Source organism: Echinops telfairi, unplaced genomic scaffold (assembly GCF_000313985.2).
Source record: "Echinops telfairi isolate 266 unplaced genomic scaffold, ASM31398v2 ScPeMD7_20;HRSCAF=75, whole genome shotgun sequence".
Classification (NCBI taxonomy): domain Eukaryota; kingdom Metazoa; phylum Chordata; class Mammalia; order Afrosoricida; family Tenrecidae; genus Echinops; species Echinops telfairi.
The window spans coordinates 8278451-8295518 of NW_022103917.1; the positions used below are offsets into that span (position 1 = coordinate 8278451).

Sequence of the window (17068 nt, forward strand, 5' to 3'; positions counted from 1 at the left end):
GGGTGCTACCCTATTGTGGTCTCAAGACTGAGTTGGGTGAATCGGTGACTAGGCTGGCTGGTTGGAAAATGGGTGGGGTTGTTGGAGGGGAGAGCTTCCTAGAGCAGACGACCTTGAACTCTAAAGGAGAGGAAGGATGTGGTGTATCAGACGTAAACTGAAGCCAGCACCCAGCCCAGTGCTATCATTGTGGCTTCTAAGAGGCAGCTGGCAAGACCCCCGATGGCGAGCCCTGACCTGCAGGAGCAGCCACCCTTGGTGCTGACTCACCGAGGTTGACCCCAGTGCTTATCGGTACGCCGTCACTCTGGTTCCCTCGTGAGGGGGGTAGGGTAGGGTTTTCTTCAGACTTACTGTCACATCCCCGTCAGAGCAGGCAGTCCCAGGGAATGGGGAGGGTGGGGCACAGCAGCAGTTTGAGGGCTATGAGACACATATTGCTATGAAAATTAACTGTGAATTAAATTTAACAGGTACGGCTGCTCTGGAAGAGGACGCTCAGATTCTCAAAGTGATCGAAGCCTATTGTACCAGCGCAAATTTCCAACAAGGTCACAGCTCAAGCGCTTGTTATTTCATGCCACCGGGTTGATTCTGGCTCAGGCCTTCTCCGTAGAGCAGTGCTGCCCCCAGAGGATTGTATGATGCTTTGATTTGTCTGGGAGCAGATCACTAGGGTTTTCCACTTCATGGAGCCACTGCGTGGATTTGAACCACCGAGCCTTTGTGTAGTTTAGTAGCTGAGTAACCAACCATTGCGCTCATAGCGCCACGATCCCAAGGCCATCAAGTTAATTAGACTTCTAGCCTCCCGATAGGACAGAGTAGAACTGCTCACTGGGGTTTCCTAGACTTTGAATCTTTATAGGAGTAGACACCTTCATTTTTCTCATAGCTCGGCTGGTAGATTCAAACTGCTGACCTTGCAGTTAGCAGTTCAGTGATAACCCACCAGGTCCCCAGGTTCCTTATAGTTTAGGTAGGCTCACCCAACTTACTGTCACTAATTAATAGTGTGTTGTTGTTGTTTACCTGCTCACTGGCTCTTAGAAAAGGAGAAAAGCAACCCAGGCGGCCTGGTAGTAAAGCAGGTGCTTTGCACATCTTTCAGATAAGGTGGTTCTGCCTGCAAGCGGTTTGTTTACCCACTCTTTCTTTTCACCCAGAGAGAAAGGGGGAGGGAGGCAGAGAAAGAGATGCAAGCATTACACACAAAAAAAGTGGGAGGTGATAGAAATAAAGAAAAGGCTTTTTTTTTTTTTTTGGTAAAGTTATTTGCCTTTGAAGTACACAGAGACCAACACTAGTTAGGAATTAAAGAGCCCAGAGAGTTCCTGTGTCTGTGAACCGATGCTAATCTTCTCTTATAGACAGATTTGGAAAGGAAGTCAAAATAAGATCTTTGATCAGCCGCATATTTAAAAGAACATTGCTTCACCAAACTGGAAACGTAGCTACCTAGCAGGGCCTCAGCAAAATATATAAAGAGTGTCAGGGTGCTATTCAAATACGTAATAACAACAACAACAAACGCACTCACTGCTATCGAGTCGATGGGGACTCATAAGGACCCTATAAGGTGAGGCTATTTCCCTGCATGACTCTCGGGCTACAGACGGAGTGAGAGAACATTTTTCTGATTCATGTCGATGTTGTTTCGAAGTTGGGTCCCATTGCGTCTCTTGCCTTTCACCATTCGAGGTCCCCTCGGGTCCTTTTGTGAAGGTTGTGCACCTGCATAAGAAATGAATCCATTTGAACAAGAACACTCCATTTTGGACAAACCAGTTACCAATCATTTGAGTGTGGTCAGAGAGTCCTGAGGTGGATTTACCAGGATGCCTTCTTGCCGAGGAATGCGTTTCCAAGGCTCTCCCGAGGAAAACAGTCCATGGAAAATTGACCCATTTGACTGTGGAGAGGGGACTGGCAGACCTTCTGTTTCACAGACACACCTGCTGGTGGCTTAGGGCCTTCCCAACTCTGATCACAAGTTTCCAGGAGCCAGGAGAGGAATGTAAGAGTAGTTTTCTAGTAAGAATTAGGAAAGAGAAGGGGATAAGGAGAAAGTATAAAAAACAGCCCTAATGCGAAAAGGAGCCCTGGTGGTATTGTGGTTATGAGTTGGGCTGCCATCTGTATAGTCGGCAGTTCGAAACCACCACTAGCTAAGCCGGAGAAAGACCGGGCTTTCTATTCCCGTCAACAGTTACAGTCTCGGAAACCCACAGGGGCGGGGAGGTCACATTGAGTCAGCATTGACTTGATGGTGATGAATAATGCAAAAAAAAGAAGAAGAAGAAGAAGCCCCAGGGTAGTACAAATGGTTAACAAATTCAGCTGCAACCCCAGCGTTTGGAGGTTCAATCACCCAGAGGCAACTCAGAAGAAAGGCCTGGAGATCTACTTCCAAAAAATCAGCCACTGAAAACGCTATGAGGCATAATTCTGTTCTGACACGTGAGGGGTTAGAGTCATCTTGGTGGCATTTTTTTTTTACATCAACTTTGACCTCATCCTCTCTTGTATGACCTTTCCCCATGATTCTTTCTACAAAAAGGCAGGTATCTGGTCTCAAGAGTCACAGTTTTGGCCCCTCCTTGCCACAAGCTCACCAGGGACATGTGGGGAGTGCCTAGCACAGTGCTTGGCACATGGCAGACATTTCATTATCATGGGGACCTACTGAGCTCTATCCCTCTCTAACGACGATTCTCAGTCCCTTGGAACTCTCAGTACATCATCCTCTTATTAAGCACCAATGAAGGGCTGGAGCCTACGCAAGGCAGAGCCCCATGTGCCCTCGGTAAAAGAAAGGTAGATGCATGAGTGAAAGCCCAGAGTGCTGACAACTCTGAAGGAACATGGATCAGAAGAAAAGAGGGCAATGGCTCAGGGAGACCAAAGGCCCAAAGGTCTTGAAACTTGAAGCTTATTTATGAGACCTGAGAGGAATGATCCAGAAATGAGGGGAGAAGCTGGAAGTGCAGAAGAGCCCTTTGGTAGGCCCGATGAATGTACGCCATCAAGCAAAGGCTGGGGATGCTTATATCATTGCTACTGATCTGATATTCTCGCCAACCCACTCCACTCGTGGCCAATAAGGAGTCTGTCTTTGTTGACACCACCTTAACTTTAGAGGACTGTAAAGAGAACAAAGGAGAAACCATGGTGTTTCTGAGGCCCGAGAAACACGGGGTGTCCCAGGGCAGTAGTACTCTCTCCATGACTTTAACTCAAGTCACGTAACTCTATCACATTGAGTGTGGTGCGTTATTCCCTGCTAATGTTCTGAGCAGTCACCAGAGGTCATGCAATTGATCCCAACTCATTGCAGCCCCATGCCTGTCTGAAATTCCAACGAATTCTTTTTCTTTTTTTGTGGCAGATGAAGTACTTAAAAAACTTTTATTAAATACTTTTATTGGGGGCTCTTACATCTCTTATCACAATCCATACATTCATCCAGTGTGTCAAGCACGTTTGCACCTATGCCGCCATCATCATTTTCAAAGCATTCTCTTCCCACTTGAGCCCCTGATATCAGCTCCCCACTTCTTGCCCCCCCCCGCCCTCCCCCACGAACCCTTGATAAGTTATAGATTATTTTTTCCCATATCGTACATCATCCTTTCTCGCCCCTCACCCATTTTTCTATTATTCATCCCCCTGGGAGGGGGTTCCATGTTGATCCTTGTGATCCATTTCTCCTTTCTCCCCACACCCTCCCCTAATCCTCCTGGTATCTTTACTCTCCTTGTTGGTCCTGAGGGGTTTATCTATCCTGGATTCCCCGTGTTGCGGGCTCTTAACTGTAGCAGTGTGCATGCTCTGGTCTAATCCGACTTGTAAGGTAGAATTGAGGTCATGATAGTGGGGTGAAGAAGCACCAAAGAGCTAGAGGAAAGTTGTGTGTTTCATTGGTGCTATACTGCACCCTGACTGGCTCATCTCTTCCCTGTGACCCCTCTGTGAGGGGATGTCCAATTGTCTGTAGATGGGCATTGGGTCTCCACTCCGCACTCTCCTCATTCACATTGATGATTTTTGTTCTGGGTCTTTGATGCCTGATACCTGATCCCATCGACACCTCATGATCACAGAGGCTGGTGTGCTTCTTCCATGTGGGCTTTGTTGCTTCTGAGCTAGATGGTTGCTTGTTTATCTTCAAGCCTTTAAGACCCAAGTCACTATATATATCATCTGATAGCTGGGCACCATCAGCTTTCTTCACCATATTTGCTTATGCTCCCATTTTGTCTTCATTGATCGTGTTAGCAAGGTGAGCATCCTAGAATGCCAGATTGTTAGAACAAAGTTTTCCTGTGTTAAGGGAGTACTTGAGTCAAGGCCCAATGTCCATCTGCTACCTTAATTCTTAACATATAGATATGAGTACCTAGTTCTATACCCCTCTCATATGTTTGTGTGTATCACACATATGTACATGTCTATATTTAGTCCTCTATAAATGTCCTTTGCTTCCTGGTTATTTCCTTTATTTCCTTTTTACTTCCCTCTTGTCCCACCATCATGTTCGACCTTCATTCGGGTTTAGTAATTCCTCGCTGCTACATTGCCCTTGATTGAGCCCCACTCGGCATCCTATGACCTTCCTTCCATGGCTGATATTTCAGGAGTAGTTTCTCAGGCCTTTCTTCTGAGATACCTCTTGGTAGACTTGAACCTGCATGCTTTCTGTTAGCAGCTGAGGATTTAACGATTTGCACTGCCCAGGAACAGAAAATGCACTGTCAGCTCCTGGTTTTGGGAGAAGCACATTGGCCAAAGATGAGTGTCACACAATTGAACCGAATACCAACTGCTGTCCTCCATGACATCCATTTCGGTAGACATTTAGAATTTTTCATATCAGTAAGATCCCGTTAGCTCATGCTGGGTAGCACCAATGTTACCCACCAAGTTCCATCCATAAGAGTAGTGGAGAGGCACTGGCGTCTATAAATTGACTGCACTAGGAACTCTCCTCTCTTGCACTCGTTGTCTGCAGGTCCTCGCAAAGACTCTGTTCCACAGGTCTTACTCCCCGAGGAAGAGAAACTCATCATTGAAGAAACCAGAAGTAATGGCCAGACAATCATTGAAGAAAAGTGAGTAGACCGGGCTACTCAGCTGGGGGCTGGGAAGGAAGTTCTGGCCGGGCTGGATGGCTCTTGTAAAGCTGGCACTGATGGACAGCCCTTACCTATTTGGGCATGGCACCCTCCTTGCTGAGCATGCAGTTAGGAACCTTGGGAAAGCAACCACCACCCCCAACACCCCAACAAGGTCAAGAGAAAAGCAGAGGCAGATGACTTAGAACATTCAGAATGACTCAGTGCTGTGGCTGTTGTTGGAGGCAGCTGCCCTTTATAGCACATGAGACTCTCAGTAGTCTGGATGGCTCTGTGCTATTAACAAAAAGGTTGCAGGGTCAAACCCATCCAGAGGCACTTTGGAAAAAAGGCCTGGTGATCCTCTTCCGCAGGGTCACAGGCCCGGAAATCCTGTGGAGCTCAGCTCTTCAGTGAAACACATGGGGCTGTCGTGAGTTGACATGGACCCTCTGGAAGCTGTTTTGATAGATAGCCACCCTTTTTTGGGGTTTGTTTGGATGGGTTTAGGAGGCACCTGGAAAGGCTACAGAATGGATTTCCATGCCCAATCCTGCTTGCATTGATGGGGTTAGGCACAACTTTCCATACTCACCGTGTACAAAATCCTACAGCCATCTGATGAGACATTACTCTCACCACTTTTATAGATGAGGAAACTAGAGTTCAGGGAAATGATATCACTGGCCTACCTCTCTCTGCACAGTAGTAGTAAGTGTGATTTAATGGGGGAAAAACCGGGTTTAGTACCTTATGGCTCATAAAATAATTACAAAGGGGCCAAAATAATTCATTTGTTTAAATGTGAGTCATTTCTGAAGTCAAGCCGTGAATTTGCATAGAGCAGCACATTTCAACGTGTTCGGCATTGCCGATGCGTTTGTCTGTCGGGTGCATGAAGCGATAGAGCACAATCGTAAAGGCATGGGAGCTCCAGAGCACAGTCCTGGTTCAGCTCCCACGCAGTGCGACCTGACACCAATCCTCTTACTGCCACACCTCCCATTTCCTCATCTATAAAATGGGTATGATGGTCCCACATTGGGAGGTTAAATGGATTAATAAGTAGAAGGGCTCGCCTACAGCAATCACGCAATACATGATGATCATTCTAGTAATTATTATCTTACCTAAATTAATTGCCAGCAGAAGATTTGTGAGGTATTGTTAGGAATGTGGCATTCTTGCTACTGTATATGTCCAGAAACACAATGACGAGGACAAGGAAGCTAGTCAGCCAAGATTTCACAGCTAGTGATAGAATCAGATCTGGAACCCAGATCTCCAGCTTCCTTGTCCAGGGAAAGAGCCAGCGAGGAGAAAAAAAAGTATCCCACAACCGAGCCAGGGTGCCTCATCGCTTCTTTGGTAATAAATGTACATTTCCCGAGGGCCCTTCTATAAAGAAGACTGGCCTCGGGTACTAGCGGGTCGTGTCAAGGAGCCCTGGTGACACCATGCTAACAAAGGGTGAAGGGGTGAACCCAGCAGTTGGCTCTGAAGGAGTAAGACCTGACAAACTGCTCCTGCACAGATCTCAGGAGACCCGTGGGGACAGTTCTCTTAGTCCAAACGTGTTCATCAACACCTAACAACAAGAAGAGCAGGGCCACAGGACGTTAGACCGATGCGGAAAGCAGGGCCCTAGCACAGATCGTATACCTCGTCATGGCCTTGTGGTCCCTTGCTCATCACGGTCATGTGCATTACCACCTCACAGATAGAGCAACCCATGTCTCCTGATGGCCCCCTCTCTCTTATTTTGTACTCATCTCCGCTAGAGGGTGAGTGGCCAAGGAGGAGGGAAGCATAGACAAAGGGAAATGGTATCTGAATGAGCATGGTGGGGAAGCAGTGGGGGTGGGGCGCCATGTAAAACAAGGAGCGCCAAGCAGTGCCCTTCCAGGAAACTCGATGGATCAACTAGAAAGTCCAGGACCTGCACTTTTACCTCCTCGGTTCCTCAGAAATTCGTCTCTGAATTTTATCTTTCTTCTAGGAGCCTCGTTGATACCGTTTATGCCTTGAAGGATGAGGTCAAAGAACTGAAGCAGGTAATCACGTATAAACAGAAAAGTGGGTGAAGGGAGACATCAGATAGTGTAAGACATGACAAAATAATAATAATTTATAAATTATCAAGGATTCATGAGGGAGGGAGGGAGGAAGGGGAAACACGAGGAGCTGATACCAAGGGCTCAAGTAGAAAGCAAATGTTTTGAGAATGATGAGGGCAACAAATATACAAATGTGCTTGACACAATGGACGGATGGATGGATTGTGATAGGAGTTGTACGAGCCCCCAATAAATGATTAAAAAGAAAAAGTCATTCTCTTGGACCACTCTCCCGTCCTTGCCCCACGCTGATAGATGCTTCCAGGAAATCTCCAGAAGGAAAGTGGTGAGATGGGGGTTTTCTTTTCCTTCTGTGATCAAGGTGTGCTAGATATCAATTGTAAGCAGGTGGCCTTGAGTTCGCGTTTCTTTCTGCGGCTTTATTTAACGTCTTCGTTAGCAGTTTGCCATCGAGTGCCAAACTTCGTTACCACGCTCATGTTTCCTCACACCTGTAAATAGGATGCAAGATCCCCCCAACTACCAGGGCCCCAATTCTGCCTTGCAGACCTGGTTAGATCAGATGATGCACAGCGGTACAGATGGGAATTGGAAACACAGGGAATCTAGGACAGAAGAACCTCTCAGGACCAGGGGTGACAGTGGCGATACCAGGAGGGAAAGGGGATGTAGTAAGGGGGAATGGATCACAGGGAGCCACATATAACCTCCTCTCTGGGGGACGGGCAGCAGCGGGGTGGGTGAAGGGAGACGCCGGACAGTGTAATATAGGATACAATAATAATTTATAAATTATTAAGGGTGCATGGGGGAAAGGGGAGGAGGAAGGGAAGGGGAGGGGGGGAAAAAATGGAAAATGAGCGGATTCCGGGAACCCAAGAGGCAAGCGAATTTTGGGAATGATGAGGGCAACAAATGTATAGATGTGCTTTCCACAATTGATCTATGTATTGTGATTAATTGTATGAGCCCCAATAAATTGATTAAAAAAAATTATCAAGGGCTCGTGAGGGAGGGGGGGAATGGGGAGGGAGGGGGAAAATGAGGACCTAATGCTGGGGGCTTAAGTGGAGAGGAAATGTTTTGAGAACGATGAGGGCAATGAATGTACAAATGTGCTTTACACAATTGATGTATGTATGGACTGTGATAAGAGTTGTATGAGCCCCTAATAAAATGATTAAACAAATACATAAAATCCAAACTTAAAAAAAAAGAGTTGTATGAGCCCCCAATAAAATGATTTTAAAAAACAAACAAACAAAAAAAATAGGATGTAAGACCAGAGAAGCCATGCTTGACTGTCAGTCTCAGCAGAACCATCCCTCGAGGCTTGTGAGCCTCTCTGCAGCCGTCATCGCTTTCCCACGACCCAGACTCTTCCCTGGGCCACGTGGGGATTTACCTGCCAGCGTGGTTGCAGACTGGTTGTACTTGATGGTGCCAGAGTGACGGATGAGTTGGAGAGGAGAGAGACCAGGGGCCACAAGGCCACTTAAGAGGTTATTTCAAAATTGAGGGTGAAACCTGAAGAGGTCTGGAACCGAGGTGATTCCAGTGAGGCTGTGGAGGAGGAGAAGGGATGTCAAGGAAGAGGATGGTGTGGCATTGGAATGAAGCATCCTGTGCATCCACAGATGACTGGAGGAACACATCGCGATATGTACATGCAAGGGCATCTCATCCAGCCACGTGGAGAGATCGAGTCTGGATGCATGGCACCACACGGATAAGCCTCAAAAGCTTCCTGCTGAGTGAAATGAGTCCGTCACGAAAGGACACATACTGTTCAATCTCACGTGACATAAGCACATTTATATAACAATGAAAAATTAATAGCCGTTAGCAGGACTTGCTGGGTACGAGAAAGGGGAACTTTTGGGACATTGAATTTGTTAGTGATGGTGGAACTACTGTGATAAGGATAGCGAGGATCATTATACAACTTTACACATAGAATGCATTTCACCACATTATAGATGTATACGTTGGGTTGGCATATGTTTTCTTTTGCCTATAGATGATTTTGCATATTTCAAAACGTGGACACACATACAGAGAATCTGGGATTAAAGATGACATTTTTTATTTTTAAAAATCAGTTCTTCTAGCATAGTTTCTCACACTTACTAGGCCTACAGTCCCCTTTACAGAAAAAAAATTTACTCGGCGCCTCCCTGCCGATTCAGAATGTTTGTACTGTAGCTTACAGCCCTGGATGAAGGGTGGAGATCTGCTTTTGCAGTGCCCCTAGATTGTCCCAGCACCCCAGAGGGGGCAGTATCGCCCACTTGGAGAAATGTTGGTTCTAGTGTGATATGATGATGCTCTTCATGAAAATCACAAAGTACCCAAGTGTGAGGTGATGGGAGAGATCTGAGTTCAGGTTAGACTCGAATGAGTTTGAGGTGCACGGAGCAAGTGAGCATTGGACCTCGTGCCCCTGGTGTTCAGGAGAGGCAGTCAGACACATTGAAATTTAGAAGGTCCCTTATCAAACCTGGAGTTGAATGAAAATAAGTGAAGAAAGTGTTGAATGAAAAGACAAAGACCGGACCACCAGGACATTGCCTTGTCTTGGGAACTGAGGAGGGTGAGTTTAAGACAGAACATGTAGCCAGCGATGAAGGCTGCTGATCGGGTGAGCAGGAGGGGCTTTGGGAAGGGGTCACTATACTTTGCCTTGAAAAACAATGTTTGCTATTGCAGGAGAATAAAAGAATGAAGCAATGCTTGGAAGAAGAACTGAAATCGAGAAGGGACCTGGAGAAGCTGGTCCGGAGATTGCTGAAGCAAACGGATGAGTGTATCCGGGCTGAGGCCGGCAGCAAGACCTCGGTTCTTCCGTAGCCAGCACTGGGCAGCTGGGCTCCTGGAAATGTTCAGCTGAGTGCTTTGACTCAGTTTGTTGTTGACTTCTTTGGTTTTTATTTTGTGTTTAAGTCTCTCTCTCTCTGCGTGTGTGTATGCCCCCGGGTGCGCTATGGTTGCTTGGATGTTTGTGGCTGTTTGGCTATTAGTTGATTGCTTTGTTTTGAAGCAGGGGATAATGTGGAAGACAGTGGTAGACGTCTTTCCAGGGTCCTTTCCATTCTCTAAGAAAAGGAAAGCGCATGCAGGCCAATGACTTCAAGTGGTCTTCAGATGGCCTTCATTTTACAGTGCCTCTGCACAACCATTGTCCTCAGGTCACTTTCGCTGAGTTCACTTGCTGTCCTACAGGGGCTGGCCAGGGATAGGTCAGTGCAAATCCATCTTTCCCCTCAAAGCTCGGAAGCACCTCGGTACTTAGTGTGACTAGGGTAGGATGAAACATAAACGTCTTTGCCTGAGTGGTCCCGATGCCCTTCCTTAGCCCATCATGTGCCAGCCCTCAGGGCACATGTCTTTTTTGATTATTGTCCTCGTTGTCTGCAAAACAAGACAAGAACGGTTCCCTTATTCCTTTTTCGTCCATTTTCATTTTAACTCAGTGAAGCAGAAGCTCTGGTCATTCATGCCAGCACCAAATCCCTTAGCAAGTTGTACTGAACGGTCCTCCCCTCCACAGCAGAGTTGACCACTTCTTTATAGTGCATGATGGGCATTTTTCTTAGCTTTCAGACTAGTGTGTAAGTTGGTGTGTTCCTGTGCTTTTTAGCCAACTGTACCAAACAGTGTGTAAACCTGATATGCCTGTGTTTCTTAGCAACGTAGGTAGATTCTGAGCAATTACATCCTCTACGCTGCACATTGAAACTATGACCTTTCAACTTTCAAAACAATCTATACTGAGGGATCCTGTGCCCTAGTAGACAGCTTTCGTTCACTTTAGTGCTCTCTCGTGTCTGCTGTGAGAAGTAATATTCCTTGCGCTCTTTGAGTAGGATCTAAGCATTATTTGCAGAAACGTTCTGATTGTCCACCTTATTTATCCAGAATAAGAAGGCCTCTGTGGTGACTGGGTGCTGGTTACTACTGAAGCTAATTATTTGGAGCTGGTGTACGCAAGCTGCTCAGCCAATCAAATCCAAGCACTTTTGGGAATCACCCAGAAACAACAACGATGTGAGAACAGGTTTAAGAGAGTGTCAAAGAGGGCAGCACACATCCAAATTCAACAAAGTTGAGAGTCGACCCTAGGTTCCAGGACAAAGCAGAACCTTTTGCCCACAAATACAGGCAAAATGTAACCAGATAGGGAAAGTCCCTGGAAAGAGAGGCACAGAGTCAACGGAGTGATCAAAGCTGTCTTCTAGGTACATTTCATGGGTGCCTGTAAATGTGGGCGTTCCAAATGTTTAGGAGTCAAACTTGGAGCTGGAAATTCCCAGCTTGCTAAAGGAGCCCCTTTCCTCTCTGATACTGGGGGCACCTCAAGGTCCCATGGCTATATAGTATGGGGCAGTTGTCTGTGTTGACTGCACAGTAGAAATAACACCGTCTACAGGAAGTGGGCTACTACCATGGTCCAACATCCGCCAGTCACACCCATTGTTCCTTGGAAGCGGAAGGGTGAACATTTCTAGGAATGGTGGTGGTTCTGTTTTTCAGCGCAGTGGTTTAGAATACAACACCCTTCACCTAAAAAAAAATTTTTAAACCACCACCAACTCCCATCTTCGAATCTATTCTGTCTGTGGATAGTCGACAGCTGGCAATAAAGGTGCCAGTAGTCAATAAGGTATAGGATTGTTTCAAATCAGGAAAGATCTTTCTTTGAGAGTGATATGTACATATGCATGTGTTTGGGTTTCACCTTCCTGCGGAGAGTCTCTGGGTCCAGACTGGTGTCGCGTGCTCACACACTAAACAATAATATAAAGGAAATGAAGCCATGTTAACCTGAGAGCAGTGTCTCCACGGTTGTGTTGTTTACAGTACTCTGTTAATGGGTCCCTGCCACCTTGTAATTCAATTGCTGTCCTGAAAGGCCTTTCAGTCCCTCTCCTGTCATGCCCCTTATTACACAGGCTCCATTTTTCTAACTTGTTTTTATTTTGAAGACTTTTAAAATGAACATTTTCAATAAATAAGAATAACAATGCTTTATAAAATAAACCCTTGGTTTCTTGTCTTCTTCTTTTTTGTTTTCTGCTAGCTGGTATGCTGAGCGATGTCTTGTGCCATCCTCTCTCATCTCTTTCTTTTTGTTGTTGTTGTTTTAATCATTTTATTGGGGGCTCATACAACTCTTATCACAATCCATACATACATCAATTGTATCAAGCACATTTGTACATTCATTGCCCTCATCATTCTCAAAACATTTGATCTCCACTTAAGCCCTTGGCATCAGCTCCTCATTTTCCCCTTTCATTAAGTTGTCCACTCTCTTTAGACCGCCTAGTCAGTCTCGTCCCTTTTCCCGTGGGCAAATGTTTCCTCCCTACTTTACAGAGAAAATAGACACCGCGAGGCAGAACTTTTCTTAGCTTCTCCACCTCTTACTCCAACCCATAAACTATCTGCCCCTTTTCACCGTAATCTTCCAATATTCGCACTCACTGCCATCGAGTGGATTCTGAACCATATAGGATAAGGCAGAACTTTCCCTGTGGGTTTCCAAGGCTGTAAGCCTTTACAGTAGTAGAGAGCCTCATCTTTCTTCCGCTTCCAATATTACATAAAGAAATATCCATTTTCCTGTACAAGTTGATCCTTTGGTTTTGAGTCTTGTCCCATTCCTCTATATTTTGCACACTTTTGTCAATCAGTGAGACGCTGTATTTTAACCACAGTTGGAATGGTGGTTCATGATTAGCATGAGAAAATTTGCTATGTCTCAAGATTTATGAGCTAGATACTATCTACTGGCACTCAGTATCCATTCTTACCCCTTTACATCTCCCTCCCTATGGGAAAGCTCAAAAATACACGTTCCAGATTCTCTTGAACCTGGAAATCCTGATACAACATGGACTGTACTACATTTTTGGTTCGGACAATGAAACACACATGGACAAGGTCTGGAAGGTTTATGTCAGGCAAAGGCTATCTTGCTGGGGCTTCGTGCCTGGCAGGGAGGTCCTAAAGACATGTTTGTGGCACCTGTACACCATGTTCCAGTGCACCAAGTCACAGCATTGTGGGTGAGGGGCTGTAGTTGCATCAATGGTGGGAGCAACTGTTTCCTGACATCTGGATAACAGCTACAGTGTGATGACCTTGAAGCCAATGGTCCAGGCAAAGATCCCTTCAGTGGTTTCAATTTCCTGCCCCGAACCAATTAACACTACATTCACCTCTTTTGAACCAGACACTGCACTAAATGGTGCATCAGCGGTTCTCAATCTGTGGGTCTCGATCCCTTTGGGGGTTGAATGACCCTTTCACAGGGGTCATCCGATTCATAACAGTAGCAAAATGATAATCGTGAAGTAGCAACGAAAATAGTTTTATGGTTGGGGCGGTCACCACAACATGAGGAACTGTATTAAAGGGTCGCGGCATTAGGGAGGTTGAGAACCACTGGTTTGCATGGTTAAGCTCATAAAACATTCAACAACCCTATGTGGTGTGCACCATTGTTAGTCTCAGTTTACAAATTCATATAGGCACAGAAATGTTGAATAACGTGTTAGAAAGTGTGGAAGCTGGGATTTGAATCTCCTGGCCCTTGTGCCTCTAGGATTCAGGTTCTTTCTACCACATTCTCCCCTCTGCTTGTTGCCCCTCAAGCCACCTATTCTTTTTTCAAAATCATTTTATTGGGAGCTCTTACAGATATCATAACATTCTATAGTTCAATCCCATCAGTATTGTACAATTGCTACCCTAATCAGTTTTTAAACATTTTCTTTTTTCTTGAACTCTTTGATATCTGCTCCCATTATCCCCTCTCCCCACCCCCACCATACCCCCCAGGAACCCTTATTTACTTATTTATTTATTTATTGACATATCTTATACATCCGATATATCCATTCACATATAATTCTGTTGTTCGATCCCAGCAAGTGGGGTTATACAATCCTCAATACTATGAGCTTCCTATCCCCCCCTTCCACCCCTCTTCCTGTGCCCTCAGGGAATCATCACTCCTGTTACTATTTCTGAAGTGTTATCTATCTTGGCTTTCATGTATCCAATGATCTTAAATATGAAAACCAACTCACGCAAATCTGACATGACTAAGGAAGTGAAACAACAACTGCAATAGTAAGGGGTGGAACTATTAGAGAGCTAGAGGATAGTTAGGAGGTTCATCAGGGCTATACCGCAGCCTGGATATATCATCCCTTCCGTGTGGCCCTCTGTCCAAATTATCTTACAGGTGGATTTGGGGTCTCCACTGCACCCACGCCCCTTCCCATCAATTTGGTTGCCTGTTTTTGAGCTTTTGAGACCTCTTCCCACTGACACCTCATGCTCATACAGGCTGGTGTGCTTCTTCCCTGTGGGCTTTGTTGTCAAGCTGAGGATGTTTTCAGTGAGTTCTTCCTGGGCAAATCAAGGAAACTTTTTTTCTCCTCAATATTTCATTATGACTTCTCCATATTATTTGCCCCCTTGTCTCTGATAGGTTTCTACTTCCTTCGTTTTTATGATCTCACACTTCCCTGACTTTCACTCAACCGTCTTACCACTCCTCAGTCTCCTTCGCCTGTCCTCTGAATGGTGCAGAGGCATCTTGCTTTGGTAAAGATTTATAGCCTCGGAACGTCTGTAGAGTAGCTTTACCCTGTCCTGCAGACTCGAAATCAACTCCATGGCAATGAGTTATTATTGTCGGGGCTCTAAGCTTTCTATAACGTGGATGACTGGCCTCAGAGCCGGCAGGATTCAGCCTGTGACCAACCCCTGCTTCATCTCTCCCGTGACGCAAACTGCAGGCCACCTCAGCCACACTGCTATGCAGGATCATCCAGCAAGCACCTCTGCGAAGGCTGCCCAGAGGGCAGTTTATCTCTGCAAAATAAACATTGAACCCCTTCCCCAACAACATCTGTCTGTGCTGTGTGGCCTAGACAACACTTGTTTCTTTCTCATGCAGGGTTCTTTATGTGCTGACACCATTTGCCTGCTTCCTTGAGTCCTTCATCCATCTGCAAAGGTCGCTGGGCGGCAGAGATGAGTTGGGCTTGACTACTAACTTAAGCATCGATACCACTTTGAGGAATCAAGTCCATCTGGCCCAAGCCAGGGCATTTTCAATGGCCCCATATTCATGTCCATCAGTTTGTGCTGACTTGTGTGCTGCTGTCACACTGGAAACGGTGCCATCAGTATTCAAATGGCAGCAGGGTCACCTCCGGTGGACAGGTTTCAATGGAAGGTCCAGACTAAGAACAGACTACAAAGAAGGAATGGGCTGTGGACTAATGCAGGATCGGCCAATGAAAACCTTATGAATAGCAGAACACAGTCAGACATAGACTCTGAACCTCGCTCTTGAACATAGAATAGCTAAAGAAAATGGAGGAAATCACGAAGTAAAAGAACGGAATAGAACATTTTAAAGGCAGCTCAAGAACACAAAGTAAAGCATTATCAGGAAATGTGCAAAGACCTGGAGCTAGAAAACCAGAAGGAAAGCTAGTGTGCCCCCAAGACTTGATGCAATCCTTGATTCGAAGGAGCATTCCAACTGTATTTCTTCCAAGACTGATTTTTCAGGCACGCCATGGTACTTTCAATATTTACAAATGCACCAAATTCTTCTCCGGTCTTCCTTCTGCATTACCCATCGTTCACATGCATGTGTCCCTGTTAGGTGCCGTCTGACCACTTCCAACTCATGGCCACTCGTTGTACAACAGAACAAAACCTTGCCTAGTCCTCTGCCCCCTCCTAATGGTTCTGTTTGCGTCTATTGTTATAGCCACTGTTGTCAGTCCGTCTCACGGAGGGGCTTCCTCTGTTTCATTGACCCTCTTCTTTCCCTCTCTTGAGGGACTGGTCTCTCCTGATAACATGGCCAAAGTACATGAGAGAAAAATCTCAGCATTTCCTTTCTAAAGAGCATCTGGCTGTACTTCTTCCAAGACAGATTTGTTTGTTCTCCTGGCAATCCATAGCACCTCCACTATTCTTCGTCAACATCATACATAACTCAAAGGCATCAATCAAATCTTGTTGATTCATTGTCCACCTTTCACAAGCATGTGAGGTGATTGAAATACCAGGGCTTGGGCTGGGTTTAGTACACATTAGTCCTCAAAGGGACATCCTTGCTCTTCAACACATGCAGAAAACCTGCCCATTGCAATGCATCCTTTGATTTCCTGCTAGCTGCTTCCATGTACATTGATTGTGTATTCAAGCAAGGTGAAATCCTTGACAACTTCCGTATTTTCTCCACTTATCAGGATCCTATCTGTTGGTCCAGTTGTGAGGATGTTAGTTTTCTTTAAATTCAGTTGCGATCCATACTGAAGGCTGCAGTCTTTGATGTTCATCAGCAAGTTCTCCAAGTCCTCCTCGATTTCAAGGAAGGTTGTGTTACGGCAGACCAAAGGTGGCTCGTCACTCTTCCTCCAGTCCGAGCCTGTTCTCTTCTGCATGGAGTCCAGTTTCCCTGACGATTTGCTCAGCATACAGACAGAACGTGTGGTGAAAGGAGGCAATCCTGATGCACACCTTTCCTGATTTTAAACGACCAAGTATTCCTTTGTGCTGTTCGTATGACTACCTCTTATACAGGTTCTGCATGAGCACAATGGATCATTCTGTTATTCCCATTCTTCTCAATGTTATTAGTAATTGCTTTTGATACACACAGTCAAATGCCTTTGCATAGTCAATAACAAACACATAAGTAAACATCTTTCTGGTATTCTTTTAGTTCAGCCAGGATCCATCTGACATCAGCAATGATATCCCTTATTCTACTTCCTCTTCTGAATCCAGCCGGAACCTCTGGCAGCTCCCTGTCAACATACTGGTGCAATGTAC

At 45.7% G+C, this 17068-nt stretch overlaps 1 protein-coding gene across 4 annotated transcripts in view; it reads left to right on the top strand.

Moving 5' to 3' along the window:
* ARHGEF6 (Rac/Cdc42 guanine nucleotide exchange factor 6) overlaps nt 1-12232 on the top strand; it is a 133690-nt gene extending 121458 nt beyond the window's left edge. For all 4 annotated transcript variants that reach the window (XM_045288339.1, XM_045288338.1, XM_045288340.1 and 1 more), the window contains 4 exons: nt 474-551; nt 5012-5111; nt 7114-7168; nt 9902-12232. In XM_045288339.1, coding sequence (XP_045144274.1) covers nt 474-551; nt 5012-5111; nt 7114-7168; nt 9902-10042 — 374 coding nt within the window. In that variant the 3' untranslated portion in view covers nt 10043-12232. The remainder of the gene's footprint in view (nt 1-473; nt 552-5011; nt 5112-7113; nt 7169-9901) is intronic.
* Nucleotides 12233-17068: the final 4836 nt, after the last annotated feature.